Source organism: Cheilinus undulatus, linkage group 3 (assembly GCF_018320785.1).
Source record: "Cheilinus undulatus linkage group 3, ASM1832078v1, whole genome shotgun sequence".
NCBI lineage: Eukaryota > Metazoa > Chordata > Actinopteri > Labriformes > Labridae > Cheilinus > Cheilinus undulatus.
This window is the reverse complement of record NC_054867.1, coordinates 24,674,264-24,691,076: the sequence shown is the minus strand read 5'-3', so window position 1 is coordinate 24,691,076 and position 16,813 is coordinate 24,674,264. Positions and strand designations below refer to the sequence as shown.

The 16,813-nt window shown below is 38.5% G+C and overlaps 1 protein-coding gene across 2 annotated transcripts in view; it reads right to left on the bottom strand.

Annotated features, from left to right (window-relative positions):
• Positions 1-7,729: 7,729 nt before the first annotated feature.
• The window catches only part of camk1b (calcium/calmodulin-dependent protein kinase Ib), a 53,274-nt gene continuing 44,190 nt past the window's right edge, over positions 7,730-16,813 (bottom strand). Inside the window, exons 5-12 of one of the 2 annotated variants that reach the window (XM_041783688.1) lie at positions 15,125-15,263; positions 14,687-14,813; positions 14,460-14,535; positions 14,229-14,341; positions 13,061-13,139; positions 11,787-11,874; positions 10,872-10,941; positions 7,730-10,769 (exon numbers count right to left, since the gene is read on the bottom strand). In XM_041783688.1, coding sequence (XP_041639622.1) covers positions 10,675-10,769; positions 10,872-10,941; positions 11,787-11,874; positions 13,061-13,139; positions 14,229-14,341; positions 14,460-14,535; positions 14,687-14,813; positions 15,125-15,263 — 787 coding nt within the window. In that variant the 3' untranslated portion in view covers positions 7,730-10,674. Of the gene's footprint in view, positions 10,942-11,786; positions 11,875-13,060; positions 13,140-14,228; positions 14,342-14,459; positions 14,536-14,686; positions 14,814-15,124; positions 15,264-16,813 lie in introns of both variants that reach the window. The other variant, XM_041783687.1, reaches the window with a different exon arrangement.

Here is a 16,813-nt window from a genome sequence, read left to right as displayed (position 1 = left end):
GTGGATGATGGAGGAAATAAAAGCAGGGATGGAGAGCAAGATCAGGATGATGGAGGAGAAGAGAGCAGGGACAGAGAGCAAGATAAGGATAATAAACATAAACTACTGTGAATAAAATTATACATACAAATTTTATTTTACCATAGTAAAAATATTTCTCAGTAATGAAATTGCATAGATATTAATGAAACATTGCAATATTTTGTGCTTGCCGTGCAAGGGAAGGGGGAACCTTTGTAATTTTAATTCTTGGGGCCCAAAATCCTCAGCTACTTCCCTGAAAACATTGCGAAGGAATCTTGTCTTGTTACATTTGCAGAAGCTGCAGGCCTGGAAATGTTAGATAGATAGATAGATGATCAATGTTGACCCTGAAAGGTCGAGTCAGATCTGTTTCTCTTCTGCCAATGCTGCTCATATAGCCAGTATCATAAGTCTCGTCCCTTCTTGATTGTAATTGGCCAGTGAGGGGGAAGTAATAATGACGGGCAAGGTGCTGTTCCAAAATTGAACTCTTTTCAACTGAGAGTGCTAAGCAACAAAGACAACAAAAAAGCCGACACATGTTTAATTTACTGTATCATTGATGTTTGAGTTATGATAAGTTAATGAAAGTAAGGAGGCTGAGCTTGTCTGTTGTCCGTGTGGTTCTAATGTACTTCTATTTTGTTTTTATATTTAATATTTTTCCCTTTGTTTAATTTTCTGCACTGAGCAATGAGTGTGTATGTTAAGTGTCATGTCTGTGTAGAATATGTTTATTTGAAAATTGAAAATATATATATATTTTTTGAAAAGCTGACGCTTAGGGTATTTTTGCGTTCAGGATGCTGAACACTAAAAATGATGAACAGCATTGGTTTCTTACTGAAAATGAGCTCTGCAAGCAAAAGAAGAACAGAAAGGTTGTGGAGAGAGACCTTAAGTTATAAAATAAGTCTCTCACAGTAACTAAAATGCAATTCTTGCTTTCATTCCATTCATGTAGAGACACTGTAAAACTATTTATTTGTTATTCAACATTCCTTATTTGCTGTTTTTCCATGCACAATTTGACATAAAATGCCACAGTTATTTAAGGCACTCTGCAATTACAACTATATGCGAAACCATGCACAAATGACCTGTTTGTGGCACTTAGAAATGCATTCCCTGAAATGTGAATATTTTAAACTCCTTCCAACACATAAGTGCATAGTTTTAAAGAAAAATATAAGCCCTTTAAAAGAACATAGGATGAGTTAAAAAAAAAACAGCTAAATTTTCTTACTGTAAGTAAACCATTATGGATTTAACAGACTAATTAGAAATGTTTTTTAAGGACCCTAAAGTTAGGCATAATTTTTCCATCCATTAAGGTAAAAGTATATATTAAAAGCAGGTCAAGAAAGAAGGGCTCAAACAACCAGTGAAAACTTTTCATGATGCTCTCTTGTGAAAGAACAAAATAGGCACACAAACCACTCTTAATAACACTGACAGACAGACGCACAATAGAATTCTGGTGACAGATATGAGGGGAGTGCGAGTGCTCGCTCTTCACTGTGCATGCAACATGGTTTAATACAAACCTTAACTCAACACTTTACTATCAGGTGAAACAGGTCACCTTGAAAACAAAAAGGCCATCTTAAGCCAACTAGTAATTTGCAAAAACCTGCAGTATCTGATGATTAGAGGTTGAACAACTTATGCCTTATGACGTGGGACACACTAAAAGTGGGCTCAATTTCCAAGTGAGTCATGCAGCTTAAAATTTGTCTAGTTATGGTGAAAATTGGACCGTGTGCTCCTGGGTTTGTCGATATCGGATGTTGGGCTTATAGCTAATGACCAGCAGCCTGTTGCACCAACTACGTGTAAGTTCTGCCTTGAGTTATGGTGTAAAGTCCAAACTACGTTGAAACTAGTGAAGTTCTTACTTAAGTTGTGTCATTGTTCGGTTGCACCACAGAGACGCAAGGTTGATCTTAACTAGTAGAGATATGCATCCAAACAAACCAAAATATTGTTGCAGATGATGTATTCTCTTACTTTAACCAATCACTGAAAAGCATTTTTTAACCCTGTGTTTGCTACAGATGCTAACAGCTAAAAATAGCATTTGCTAACTGCCGTTAATCATCAAACAGCATCCAGCGTAGATGAAAAATATGACAAGGCATTTTACCTATGTGAGTATTGTAAAGCCTACAGCTTAAACCTAGATCCAGTATAAAATAACAACACTGATATCAAGTGGTGAAATTGCTCATAACACAAGATAATTTAACGGTGGATGGCGGAAATGATCTCTGCCCATGGAGAACAACAGTTATTGATCAAGGAGAATGCAGTGCTGACACCAAATTTCCGGTAAAATCCTCAACTCCTCGTCACCCTCCAGGTTATCACGTCTTGGAGCTATCACTATGACAGCCATATTCTACCGAGGACTTTACACCAAGTAGGGGGTAGGTGTAAGATTTAAGTTATAACTTACGCTTACGATGAAACTTTCACAGCTGGTGCAACACCTTTAATGTTAGGAGAGTGTAAACTCGGTCATAAGTAAGAACTTACCTTCAAACTAGGCTACGTTTGAACTTATGCACAGCTGGTGCAACCCATAGCTGCTCCTCTGAGTGTGCACTTTGATTCATGGTGTGTGTCTTTGGGTGCTTTAACACCTATGTTGTCTGGTCTGGACTTTCGGACTTTTCAGATTGATTCGAGGCTAAATGACAGGTATGAAATATCCTCTGGACCAAACATCCGGACCTTGGTCTGACCAAAATAGGTGGTATCGGTCCAGACCAAACTGCAGTGTTAATTTCATTGACTAAAACTATGACTAAAAATTTTCGTGGACAGCCTTTCTTCCATGAAAAAGACTAGACTAAGACTAGCCAAAAATAGATCTTTGATGACTAAAACAAAGTTTAGTTTTCGTAATGATGACTAAAATGAGACTAAAAATCCATGATATTTCTAACCTGACACGCCAGATGGATTCATTCATTCATTCATTCATCTGAAAATCCTTCCATAGATGGTGTTTGGAAAAGGGCAGAGCATTTCAAAAAAAACTTGGAGGGTGATTGGATAAACGTTCTGTCTGTCACATCTTTATGGGCCAATCAGAGCAACAAAACACATGATGCGATAGCCCCAAACCAAGGTGTGCCGCTACCGACAAATAAACTACATAGATATAGCTGCGAACCTTGATGGCTGTAGACATGTCAGTACATGACTTTTGTCATTTTTGAAAACAACTCACTGCTGTTCTAAGTTCTTCTTTTAATCTTCTTCTTAGAAATTTCGTCAGGTTCTGATAAAACTAGTGCTTTAGCAGCATCCATGCTAATGTCTTCTGCCATACTTGCACTCCTCTTGTTGCTGCCTGCATACGTCGCGACTCTGCCACGCCCGAAAGTACTGCCCCTCAACGCTGATTGGTCCCGTCACTTTCTAACCGGGCCCAAACGGTTCAGATGGGAGCTTTGCAAGATGGATTCGCCAGTAAGAAGCACGGAAATGGGCGATTCATTTGCTTTGCAAGGTTATGATATTTCTCTACTGTGGGTACATCTGTCAAAATACAATGCATTTGTATCTCTTCTGCCTCCCAGCTGTAGAAAGCAGGGACCCCAGGTTTTGCAGGGTGCATAGAACATACAACCTTGATTTGGTACTAAATTCAGACAAGAGAAAAAATGTTTGGACTAAAATGTGAGGACCTTTTATGGACTAAAACTAGACTACAACTAAAAGGGTAGAAATGACCAAAATGTGATGAAAACTAAAAGGCATTTAAGTGTAAAGAGCAATATCGAGATTAAAATTTAAATAGCTGTCAAAATTAACACTGCCAAACTGAACCACCATCCAATTCATGTACAGTGTGAAAACATTATTTTGAAAGGCCCAAATCTCCGTATCACTGACAGGAAATTATGGCATGATGACCAGAAAAGGAAATCAGACACCAAAACAAAATAAGCCGTGGAATCACATGGGGAGAGGAGGAAACCAAATATCTTATTAACATTGTTGACAATGATCAAGTTGTCATCGAATGAGGAAGCTCATAAGGCGAACTCACATTACCCATATACTCTGCCCCTTAAGTTGGTACTGTTGGTAATATTAGATCAACAACAATATGATGGTGAAAATGATTATTTAATTCATTTTTCTACATACAAGCTATGTGCATTATTCAGTGAGCTGACGCCTGCTGGCCAACTAACCAATCATTGTAAACAAGAGGCACACAACCCATGTAGTTGATTGCAATATAACGTAGGTTTGTCATGAAAAGTCTGTTTGTCCATGTACAATGACAGTGTGAAACTTAAACCAACCGAACCAAATATATACAGTGTAACTGAACACAAACGTTGTCCAGACTTTCAAGCGTGAAAACACCCTTTGTGACCTTAGTGTCTCCATAGTGTTATTGATCAAGATATGAGGCATGTTGTCCTTAGTAAATATTAGCATGCTACCATGCTAAAATAGCATGTGAATCCGTTTCTTTTTTTAAAGTTTTTAACGTGAATAATTCTTCTGAAAATATTTGCTGATACTAACATCAGTTGTTAAACTGCCGTTTTCTGTACTTGTGCTAATGTTAAAATTGTCTCAAAGCACTATGTTACTATAGATTAGTCTAGCTGGCGCTAACATGGCAGAGAATCCCGTGCAGGATGTTTGTGAATTATCATACATTTTTATCAAATGCCTTTAGATACTGAATAGGCTTACAGGCTTTAGATTAAATGATTTCAGAAGCTGTTTATCTTGGTGGGTTGACTTGTTTTTAGCTTCCAGCATGCACAGCAAGTGCTCTAGAGATTTAGTGCCTGGCAGTTGAGACAATAAATCTTTTCAGACTTCCTGATCAGCACATTTGTCTAAAGTATCTTTAAAGGTTTCAATTACTGACACTGCTTATAGAACTCAACATGAACCAGTGAAATGAATCCAGTCATTCCAATGCGAGTCACTTTTGGTTTGTAATTGAATCAAGTCTCTATCTCAAATTCCATGCAAGCATGGACAATGAAATGTAGAGGGATAAATGTGGAGACAAATGTGACCCTCCTCTCTCACAAAAATGAATTCAAAACAAAGAATTAACCTGTTTGCAATGATTCAAAAAGAGACAAGTGTCCTCTGGTCTCATCACTGTTTTAATTGTTGTGTCCTGCATGGTGCAGAGTTTCACACTTGGCAGTGTTTAACCTTTTTTCCACTCATCCACTCCCAAACACCACTTGTGATCCATGCAATTCCTCTTATTATCTTGAATGAGTCCCTTGTTCCTGTTTCAACCACATCATTTTTATTCTGTCTACAGTGTCTTAAATCAGGTCAACCACCAGACTCCCACTCTTGCGTTACTCTCTGGTCTTCTCCATCACGGTGCTCCTGCAGCCAAACCACAAGCCTCAATTACCCAGCATTCCTTTGAGAAGACGAGAGGGGCCTTGTGCTGCACGCTATAAAATTAACATTCATGACAAAACCTCCCCAGCCACAAAACTATTTTGAAGGATGAACAGTTGCAGAATTTCAGAGAAACTAATTGCTAAGGACAGATAGCACTTATATAAAATAATTAACATATATAAGGCTTGCTTTCAGAGAAAAAAAGATAAGTATATCTTGATAATACCTGTTATTTGACTATCTTTTGCCCACTTGAGCCAAATACATGTGCAAAAACTATCCTTCCGTTTATTTTCTCCCGCTTAATCTGGGGCTGGGTCACAGTTAGCAGCAGGGTAAGCAGGGAGAGTACATCACTCCTCCCAGGTACATTTTACATCTCCTCCTGGGGGATCCCAAGGTGTTCCCATGCTAGATGAGATATAATTATTCATTGCAAAACTGCTCAAGCTGTCAGGTTGCATGGGAATCGGGCGAGAACAGTCCTTTTCAATTCCAGCCACAAATTCTCTATTGGATTGAGGTCTGGGCTTTGACTTGGCTACTCCAGAACAGTCAACCTTTAAACCATTTCTTTTTTATTTATTTTGGGCTTTTGTGCCTTTATTGATAGAGAGGACAGTGGATAGAATCAGAAACAGGGATGGGAGAGTGGGGGAGAGACATGCGGGAAAGAGCCACAGGCCAGATTTGAACCCAGGCCGCCCATGTAGATGGGGCGCGCCTTAAACCACTAGGCCACCCGCACCCCTTTAAACCATTTCTGTTTGTTTTCATTTGCTATATGCTTTGGGTCATTGTCTTATTGTAAAATAAATCGTCATCCAAGCTGTAGTTCTCTTGCAGACTGAATAAGATTATCCTCCAGGATTTTCCTATATTTTTCACTCATCCTTCATAAGCCTCCAAGGGCAGGCTGCTGAGAAGCATCCCCACAGCATGATGCTGCCACCACCATGTTTCACAGTGGGGATGGTGTGTTTGTGGTGATGTGCAGTGTTTGGTGTCCACCAAACTGTTGAAGAACCAGGGCAACAGTTATTGTATGCAGTCTCTCCCATCTCAGCTGCTTAAGTTCGTAACTCCTTACACATGTGCCATATTCTTTCCTTTTTGTGATGACAAATTTAACTAAACTCTGGGGATGTTCAGCCGATCCCCATTTCACTAATTTTTAGACTACTAGCACCACCTGGCTTGACCTCTGTTGAATTAGGTCCGTCACTTTAAAGGGGGAGAATATTTATGCAGTCACTAATTTCAAATTCCATATTTTCATTTGATGGACATCACTCTGTGGAAGTCTGTGTTCATCTTGACATTTAATGAAGTTTTTTTTTTATATTTGGTCACAAAACAAAAATGTAATTCCCATTACTGATTTTTAAAGTCAATTAAAGGATAAAACATCCAGTCGGGTGAATACTTTGAGTAGGCACTGTACTTAGCATTAGCTTCAGTTAAATATATTGACCTCCTACAGCTGTTTCCTGGTAGGGAAATGTAACGTATAGTAAACTAGAAAAGCACTCGGAAAGCACAGACCTCCGCCATTAGCCCTATCTCCCAATTGTAAAGAGACGGTGATCCGGATCACTCCAAAAATCTAATCAGTTCTTCCTTATGCCATTTCTGACATTTCCTGAAAATTTCATCAAAATCCATCCATAACTTTTTAAGTTAGTTTACTAACAAACTAACTAACAAACCCTGCCGATCACATAACCTCCTTGGCGAAGGTAATAACATTTCAATATGTAATATCCGCCACTGGCTGGACCTGTGTATGCGGCTTTAGTGGGCTATGCTATGTATACTTAATTGTTTCAAGAAAGAAGCGGTTAGCTGTCCACACGGAGACGAAACGTTAAGAGTTTACAGATTTGTTCACTCTGGTACCCAGTTTCAAAAAGTAGCATTTACGGCCTCCCAAAATACCGTTTCCTTGTGAATGAAACACACAGCGACACTAGCCTAGCATAGCAGAGCATCAGAAGGCAGTCTTCGTCCCCTTTAAGACATTTTAAAATCACATAACAAATGTAATAAAACAAAAAGAAATGATATGTATTAGATTCAATATAAAATAGTGACATTTTCAACAAATGCCATTATGAAAATATGTCCTTTTAGCTTCCTAAAGAAAAGCTTTCGTCCTACAGCTAGCTAGCAGTAGAAACTACACTATCACCTATTCCTGCTAAACTTTTTTATTTCGGAGCTGTTCAACCTTTACATGACATGAAACTATTTACCCCTGTCTTTCCTGTAACAAACGCTCTCACACAGATTCATGATGCATAGACAAGGATTTTAATGTTGGCTATTTCACTTACAAATCTTTTCCAAGCACAAGTTCACTGACTTTCACACTGAGTAGACACTTTTTTACAACCCATGATGCATTGCACCGGTGTACATTATGTTAACATCACTGTTGCAACCCCTGACAGCATTTCTTGAAGGCAAAATATTAATTGTACACTGTTACAGTACAACAGTTCTTGTAAGATCCTGATCCTGGGAATTCTCAACATATAAAGGGTTAATGAGCTATCAAAGGAGAACCTTAATATCCATCTGCAAACTCCATGACCGACATGTAAGTGTTGACAATATGATCATTGATAATGCAAAACCTGAAGCAATTTATCCACACAACTTGTCAGGGCAAGTTTTACTTCCTAAGAAACCATGCTGGTAATAACCCAGGTGGTTGAGTGGTGAGGTAATGTGATATTACTTGCTTATGCATTTCATCACCTGTTTCATTGCACTGGAATTCTTTCCTGCTTCATTGCCTAATCATCTCACTCAATTTTAACAACTATCCACCGTGCTTCATAATAGAAACTGTGTCATTTTTTGTGTCATTTAATTTTTGGGGGTTTAATGAGCACTTTTGGGACTGACTGTGCCAAAGCTGGATGAGGTTAAAACCTTTGTATATTTATACTTTAACAATTAGTCATCATCATTTGGCAGGGTACAGGAGCTTAATCAGTCTGACAGCGTTTGTGGCGATGTTTTAAATTAGCACCATATTTTTCAGTAACAGTAGATGAATCGTCATGTTCACACTCAGCCAAAATTAATAAGACTAGGGCCTCACTATCCTACTTTCCTGTGCCTGTTTAGGTCTTCACCTGTCACATGAATTCTTCAGGTACAGACGGTTCACTATTCACAGCCAAAAATCTGAACGCTTGAAACATTACTTCCCATATAAACTACAACACCCATTCATTAGAAATGCAGATTAAAGCTTGAAATACTTCTGCAGAAGCACATTAAACTTTCTGTAACATGTAGATGTGTTATAGATTTTGTTGCTTCTTACTTGTCTTTGTAACAAATTTCTCGAACAATTCTGAGCTTCGTGAGGAGGAAATATTTCCCTTGGCAAATGCTACATCACCACAAGTTATGTACAGGCTATTCATTGTTGGATCACACATTTCAAGCCACATCATGCATCACATTATCATCTCTACCATTTCAGAGCTTAAAGACACTGTTCGACAGGTAAGACTGCCCCTCACTTCTTGACCATGACAGGCCACACAGTGAAGTACAAAGGATTTAAAATAACGTGCAGCATCTTCAGCATCAAATACTCAAAAGTTTTCCTGTAATGATTTACACATTCCTTAAAAGGTCTAGTAAAAAGGACCACTATCAGGAGAGTAAAAAGCTAGATGAATGAGATACTCTGTGCACAAAGACCAAAAGTACTGATGGTTGAACATTAAAGATGGAGTGAGTCAATCTGATGGATGTCCTTATTCTTTAATCTGCTTCATTTTCAAACAGGTGATGCATGAAGCACACATCACTGAAAATAATGTAAAAAAGGACTGTAATGACGGCATGATTACAGTACATGGTGACAGATGCATATCACATACCTCTCCCTTTGTTTGCATTAAACAAAATATTTTTTCTTCCTTCTTTAACCCGTCTTCATCATGCATACAGAATACGTCTTTGTTGTTGACAAATGCTAGACTTTGTAGAAAAATGTACTTTATACATAAATCTTTGTCATTTAAAGTAATTCCTTTCCCCATTTTATGATCAAACGTATATTTTAATTTGGGTTTTAAGATGAAAACAACAAGAAAACAAACTTGACCATAAGGGCAGTGTACTTAATATGGGCAGGCCTCCCTTCAGAGGTTACAGTACTTTGACACAAAAGCATTAAACTGCATCTTATAGCTGGAAATGTAAAAACATACAAAACATGAAGTTGCAGCAAAACTATGTTGACAATATTCCAAAAGATAGACGGAGAAAAAAACCCATCACAATATAGTTTATCCTAAAGGCACCTTAGACAAAGATATATCCCTGTGCTCAAATAGTTGGAGGTCTGGGATAAAAAAGAGAATGGGGCAACTTTTCCCCGCAAAAAACCTAAAACCACTGCATGGACACACGAGATCCCCACAATAAAAGGCTACATTTATGGACTTTTCATTGCATAAACTCTTCAGTAACTGATTGTCTAAAAGCAGGACTTTTAGAAGGAATGCAGTTCTGTAAAATTAAAATATTCTTTTCATAAAAATGTCAATATGCAACTTAGAAAAATGCTCTCTGAGTTTGTACACAATACTTCAATGTTTGCATCATACTGCAATGCTGCAGCTCTGCAAAGGTGTACTTCAAAGGTAAGACATGACTGGGGGAAACTCTCTCCTCATCATGCAGCTAATAATTAAGGATTTACACTCCCAAGTCTAAAAGTGGAAGGTTAAAAAGACAACACAAAAATATGTATAACAATAAAACAAAGTTACAGGTTGAAACAGTGATGATGAGTAAAAACAGAGTCCAACAAGGTCTGACCTGCTTCTGCAAAAAACAAACCCCCTGACATGCTGGTGGAGGAGGTCATCTTCCCCTCCTGCCTTCGTAGCCCCTCTCTCAATTTCAACTCCCCTCAAACTACCACCTCAGTCTGTAAAACTGATCCACTCAAGGTGCATCATCATCACCATTATCAAAATCATCATGATCATCAAGTCTTCCTCTTTCTCCAGCTTACATCCCCTTTATGCCTTCCTTCTCAGGCTGGACAGTCTTGCTCCCCCTGCAGGCGAGAGGCTGGAATGACGCTGTATTCCTAACCAGGTGAGGGGAGGAGATGGTGCCTCTGGTTCCACCGAGGGGGTTAAAATTGGAAAGTCGCTGGGATTGATTAGACAGGTTAGTGGAGGGGGTGCAGGATCACACCCTGCTAGTTGGGTGGCAGTGGTAGGTGCAGTTAGACAGATGGTCAGCGCCATCGTGGTTCTGGGAACACCCCTCTTCACAACACCCCTCTGCAGAAGAGAGACAGTGTGTTTTTAAGAGAAGCCCCAACTTTACAGAATGCTCATGTTGTAACCTTGTGTGTGAAAGAGAGAAACAAATGACTTTGGTACCTGCATCTTGACCAGTACTCAGCTGAAGACGCCTCATGTGACGAACCACTGCTGTGGCGTTGAATGCTTGCTGCAGAGGAAAAGACACAAAACAATTTTAACCAGGAAAACTGTAGGATTTCTTTTTTCTGACAGCTGACATAATAGGGCCGTTACACTACTGTCACTCTTTGATTTCCAAAGTTTAAGAGGGTGTTGAGTCCCAGGATAATATCTACTAAGGGTCGACCAAAACTGTTTTTTCAGGGCTGATACTGATTATTAGTAGTTCATGAGCCAAGAAAGCGATACCCCTTATTATGACATACAAAATGTACTTTATGTGGCAAAAGTAAAATTGCATGGTGAAAAATGAAGGTAAATAATTTTGCTCTATCAACATGAGAATGGCATAGAGCAACACAGTAGAACAACGAAAATAGGAGGTGATGCTGTATGCTCACTGTGTCAGTCGCACCCAGGCTTAAGTGTTGATTGGCTGGTACTAATGTGGCATAGCCTATTAGATTGTGTTGTATACAGGACATTCAGACTGTGGCGGTTGATAATGAAGCCAGAGGGTAAGACACATTTTGCAGTGGAACCAAAGTAGCGTACTTTTTGATTAACTTTATCTATTATCTGTAAAATAAAATGCAGATACTGATAACTGGGCCAAATGTCAAATATCGGCCTCAATAATTGGTCAAGCTGATAATCCATCTACCTCTAATGCCTATTGATCTAAAGATTTGTGGCAGTCTCATTGCTAGTTAAATCAAACAGAGCTGTACTTTGAAAGAATTCCTTTCAAATCAGGTGATAAAATGACTCTTTTTATTGTAGTTTCCCTTCTTTTCACGTTCAGGGGAAAATAAAACCAGCATGTAAGAAAAAAGCCAACTGTATCTGAGACAAACTGACAGTCTGGCTTACCTTCCACTTGCTTTTAGCAAAATTCTTCTTGATCTGAGCGCTGACAGACTCATGGATGTTCCTGTCCAGAGCAGTATCTCCGCAAATCCTGATGAGCAGAAGGGAAACATTTGTGTAAATCCACAGTCATGTTCACAGGCAGGGCTGAACAATTTGGGAAAACAATCAAAACACAATTGTGGGGAAATAATTGCAACTTTTTTAATGTACAGTGCTTAACAAATTTATTAGACCACCTGTCATATTTGTCTCGGAGACCATTCAGTATCATGAAGTGCTTTAATGCGGACTCTTTCATTTTCAGTGAGCTCTCCACGTTTTACCATTTTGAACAGGAATGAGGAATTTCAAACTGAATTCACCTTTTTACAGCTAAATTTGAGCCGGCTAACTGGGCTTCTTGGAGAAGTCAGAAATTAATCAAGCATAACATTCAACCACTAAAACTAAATTTTCTGTTCAGGAATGCAAGTAAATAACTATAATTGACATATCAATCAAGAAATAATAATGTGCTTTACTTGTTTTTCAGTTTTTTTGTAAATCAGTAATTTCGAAAATTCATGGATAACAATAATAATTATATTTTAGCATTAAAAATATCATTTGGGTTAAAGAACTTCTACATATCGGTGTATTAACCATTGCAGAAACATAAAAAATGATTTTGGTAAGTACCAATGCTGTTAATTTAGGGCAGCTGTGGCATAAACCTTACTTTGGGTGGTGGTAATAAATTTGTTAAGCACCGTGCATTTCAACAAGCACAAGCGAATATCATTCATGTATTATAACCTACACAATATCAAACTAGGGCTGATTTTTTTTTTTGACAGTATCTTATTGTGATCATTTTAACTCAAATTGCAAATTTGATATGAATTGTATTGAAAGGAATTCTCCTTTTGATGAGGAAAAACACATTCAAACATGAGGAAAGTAGGATTTTTAGTAAACTATTCTAAAAAAATTACACTTGAATGTTTTCATGATGTGTAGAGCATAACATTTCTGCTAAAGATTGTATTATACTGGTATTCTGACACATATTTCAGGTTTAAGAAATATTGCACCTTCTGCAATTTTTAAATAGCAGCAGGCCATATTGTGATTTAATCTAAATTTATATCACCTGCCCAGCCCTAATGGAGACAACATAACATTATCCACATTATCAACCTGGGTTACTTAAAAGCCCTGAATCCCTGAGTCAGACAACAGAAATGATCTTTTCACTGTGAGAGCTTCATAATGGAGGAGAACGGGATCAGTACCAGGGATGCATTAGAGCCTGCTCACAGGTGAAACGTATGCTGGGGTCTTTCTCCATCAGGTGGACGATGAAGTCTTTAGCTGGAATGAAAGAACAGAAAAGTTAGCTGATACTGCAATGGCCCACTGTGTGGCAACAATACTCTGTAGTCTATTTATCTATGCAGGCTAGGCTACAACTTCAGTTTAAGACTGGAAATTACATAACTGGTGTAAACAAAAGAAAATGAATCATGAACCTAGAATAATCTAATTTTCATTGGATAATTTGTTTTAAAAGTTGCTGAGGGCAGGGAAAAAGGGAAACAGGCCAAGAACCAGAATGAGGAAAATTAAAGTCAACATGGGATCCTTGTGTTGGCTTGAGGGACTGAACACCTGTGAGGTGACAGGACAGGATTGGAAAGATAGAATAGAAATATTTACTGGGAAAACTTGAGACATCAGTCTCTCTTTATGAGAAAGAGCTCGACTTTGTCTGAAGACAAACTCTTGAATAGGAGTTGGTCTGTGTGTATGAATGATCTGCTGCAGGTGAGCAGCATCCGATAACAAGCCCTGGCTGAGGACGTCAATGTTAAAGTCAGTCCTGCTGCCTGGGAGCGGCTGTGTTTGATTTGTTATTGCACATCAATGAGCCATAAAGCTGTAGAGTCTTCAGGAGAAGACTCGTCTGTGTTTGAATGTGCTTCATATGAGTGTTTTAGTCCTTTGATAATCTACTGAATAGAAATCGTTGGGAGATAAATGAAATGTTTTATTCAATGATGTCAGCACATGTCTGATGAAAAACACTTCATGTAATTTTATATTTTAAGTGCTTAAGTGACAGTGATTTAAATGTATTTAATTCCATTTAACATTAAACATTTGTATTTTTTCTAGTAGTGATTTAGACTCACAAGAATCTTATTTATAGATAATCAATATTCTTGGAACTCCAATAAAAGAATTACATAATAGACAGAGGTATGGGTGCCAGGGTAAACTTTAACTATCTAAAAGGATTATACAGGTTCGACTCAGGGGAGTTGTTAAGGAGGTCTAATGACGGTTTAAAAAAGCTTGAACAACAACAGGACACATAAACACATACAGTGTTTTACACATGGGAGCTGTGCCACTATTAAAAATCTACACTGTGCTATAGAGAGAGGCTTTTTACTGTACCTGAATCAGAAATATCATCCCAGTAGGGGGAATCAAACTCGTATTCTGCCTTCAGGATCTGCTCAAACAGTTTGGCATCATTCTCGTCATAGAAAGGAGGGTAACCACACAACCTGACACACAAAGAACAACACAGAAGTCATGTTTCCTCACAGACCTCCTACAACTTTTTTACCAGAGCACCCAAGGAGGTTAAAACAACAAAGCATCTGAATTAAGAAGGATACTCACAGAATATAGGCTATGACACCGATAGACCAGCAGTCTACTGCTTTACTGTAGGGTTTCTGGGCCAACACTTCAGGGGCTGTGAGAATAAAACCAGATAATACAGAATTGAGGTCACATAAAAATGTTATTATGCCTGACACATATCTGAACAAGATGGTACATAAAAATGAATCATGCAAAACTAATAAATTAGAGTTTAGTCATTTAACAGTTTCTGGTTTCTTTACCGACATATCCTGGTGTCCCACATGCTGTGGACATCACACTGCCGCTGCTTTCTATTTTAGACAGACCAAAGTCACTGATCATGATCTTGGAGTCTTCGTCCATGCTGTAGTAGAGCAGGTTTTCTGGCTGCCAGGACAAAATCAAAACCAGAAAGTCTTTTTTTTAGTACAAAATCATGAAAAACAAATGTACCCACAGTTCCATCACTGCATGCAAACACAGCTAATCACCATAATGGGATTTCTGGTTATACCAAAGGGGATTAGACTAAAGTCAACTGTTGTTTTTATTAGCAAAGCTATAATCCAATGGAAGATTCCAGAGAGCTAGAAGATTAGTTCCATTTTGGAAAAAACATGAATTTTATTAGTTTTTTTTGCCTAAGATTCAAAATTTCCATTGACGCTGACTTTTCCATTGAGTGAGTTCCAACTAACCTTGAGGTCTCGGTGAACGATGCCCATGTCGTGGAGGTATTTGACAGCGTCCAGAATCTGCAGAATGAGTTTACTGGCATCTTTCTCTGTGTAGAAGCCCTTCTCTATGATACGATCGAAGAGTTCCCCGCCTGACACCCTGAATGAAGAAGGAGAGAGATGGACTTGCTGAAGGGAGGCTGAGCTTTTTTACATCTAGAATAGTAGGGATAAAAGCAATCAGACTGAAATGAAACATTTTTTACTAATGAGAGAGTTGCTCATTTGCCTATAATATACTATAGCTAAGAAATGTAGCGTGTGATAACAGAAGCAAGAGAGCAGTCAAAGATAAATAGACATGGTCCATCTGTCAATTAAAAGTGTTTATGAACAAACCAAAGGGCTGCCTGGGTTTGAGAGAGACAAGGTATGAAACAGTGCTTCTATCCACTACCACAATGAACATGACATAAAACAGTTAATATGTTAGTGAAGTGTACAGTGCTATAACTGAAACCTTGCTAGATAACTATCAAGAGTGCGCCCTGCCCTACATGCAATACTTCAACTGAAGCCTAGCTTCAAGAGGGGGCCCTGCCCTGCATGCAAAAGTTGGCCCTGCCAACAGCTCTATTCAGAGGGAAGAGAAAGATGACCGACAAACGAATGTGTGCTTCAATGATTCTCTTCGATTTATTACAAGGTGACATGAGCTTATATACAATGTGACCAACAAAGGCAAGTTTTACACGTGGCAGTTTACTCAGTCCAGAGTAGCATAAATTAGGCAATAGATTAGGCACTAAGAAATATCGCATGATGCATGATATCATGATTACATAACCAAAGTAATAAGAGACATTGCATGATCATCAAAGTAATAAGAGACATTGCATGATCATCAATTTGAGTTACCTTTTGTGCATTACACAAGAACTTCCTGAATTATATAACTAATTACAAATTGCGAAGTCATTTAGACTTATCAGAAATAATATCTACCTTATACCATTCCGCCCTTTTAATTCTTCTAGAATCATAAAAGAACCTTGTGGACCTAGGGAACCTCACAGTCGTTGATGGACCTAACGGCCGTCACCCGAACCTGCTCAGAACCCAGGTCTCTAAACAACTTACTGCCTATAGTGGAAAAATCGGAATGGAAACGGTGGATAAATCAAAAGATATGCATGTAATTTTCCCCTCTATACATTAAGGGCAAACAATCCTATTCTGCCCTCCTCCTTGCCATCTGAGCCATTCAGCTTAAATCTAAAGGATTTCAGAAAAATCATTAAAAAAAAAAATTAGGAACTACAGCCATCAAAATTGGAGTACAGTCACTTTTAGAAGTATAAGAGTATTTGGACGATTAACTGAAAGGCAGCCTCCAAGAGAAACGTGGTCTGCTACCCATGAGCTCAACACAAGCAGATACGAGGTCTGGAGATAATTTCAGGAGTTGGCCATTTGTAGCTGTTTGACTGGACTCAAAATAAAGACCAAGGAAGCTGTACAGCAAATGAAGGAGACCATAATTAAACTTGTACCAGAATGATGGGCAGAGAAAAGTATGGAGAGGGAAAGGAGCAGCTCATGATCCAAAGCATACCACAGGATCTGCCAGACATGCTGTTTGCAGTGCTTAGGCATGGCTATGTATGGCTGCTCACTGGTGTTTATAGATATTTAACTGCAGACAGAAGC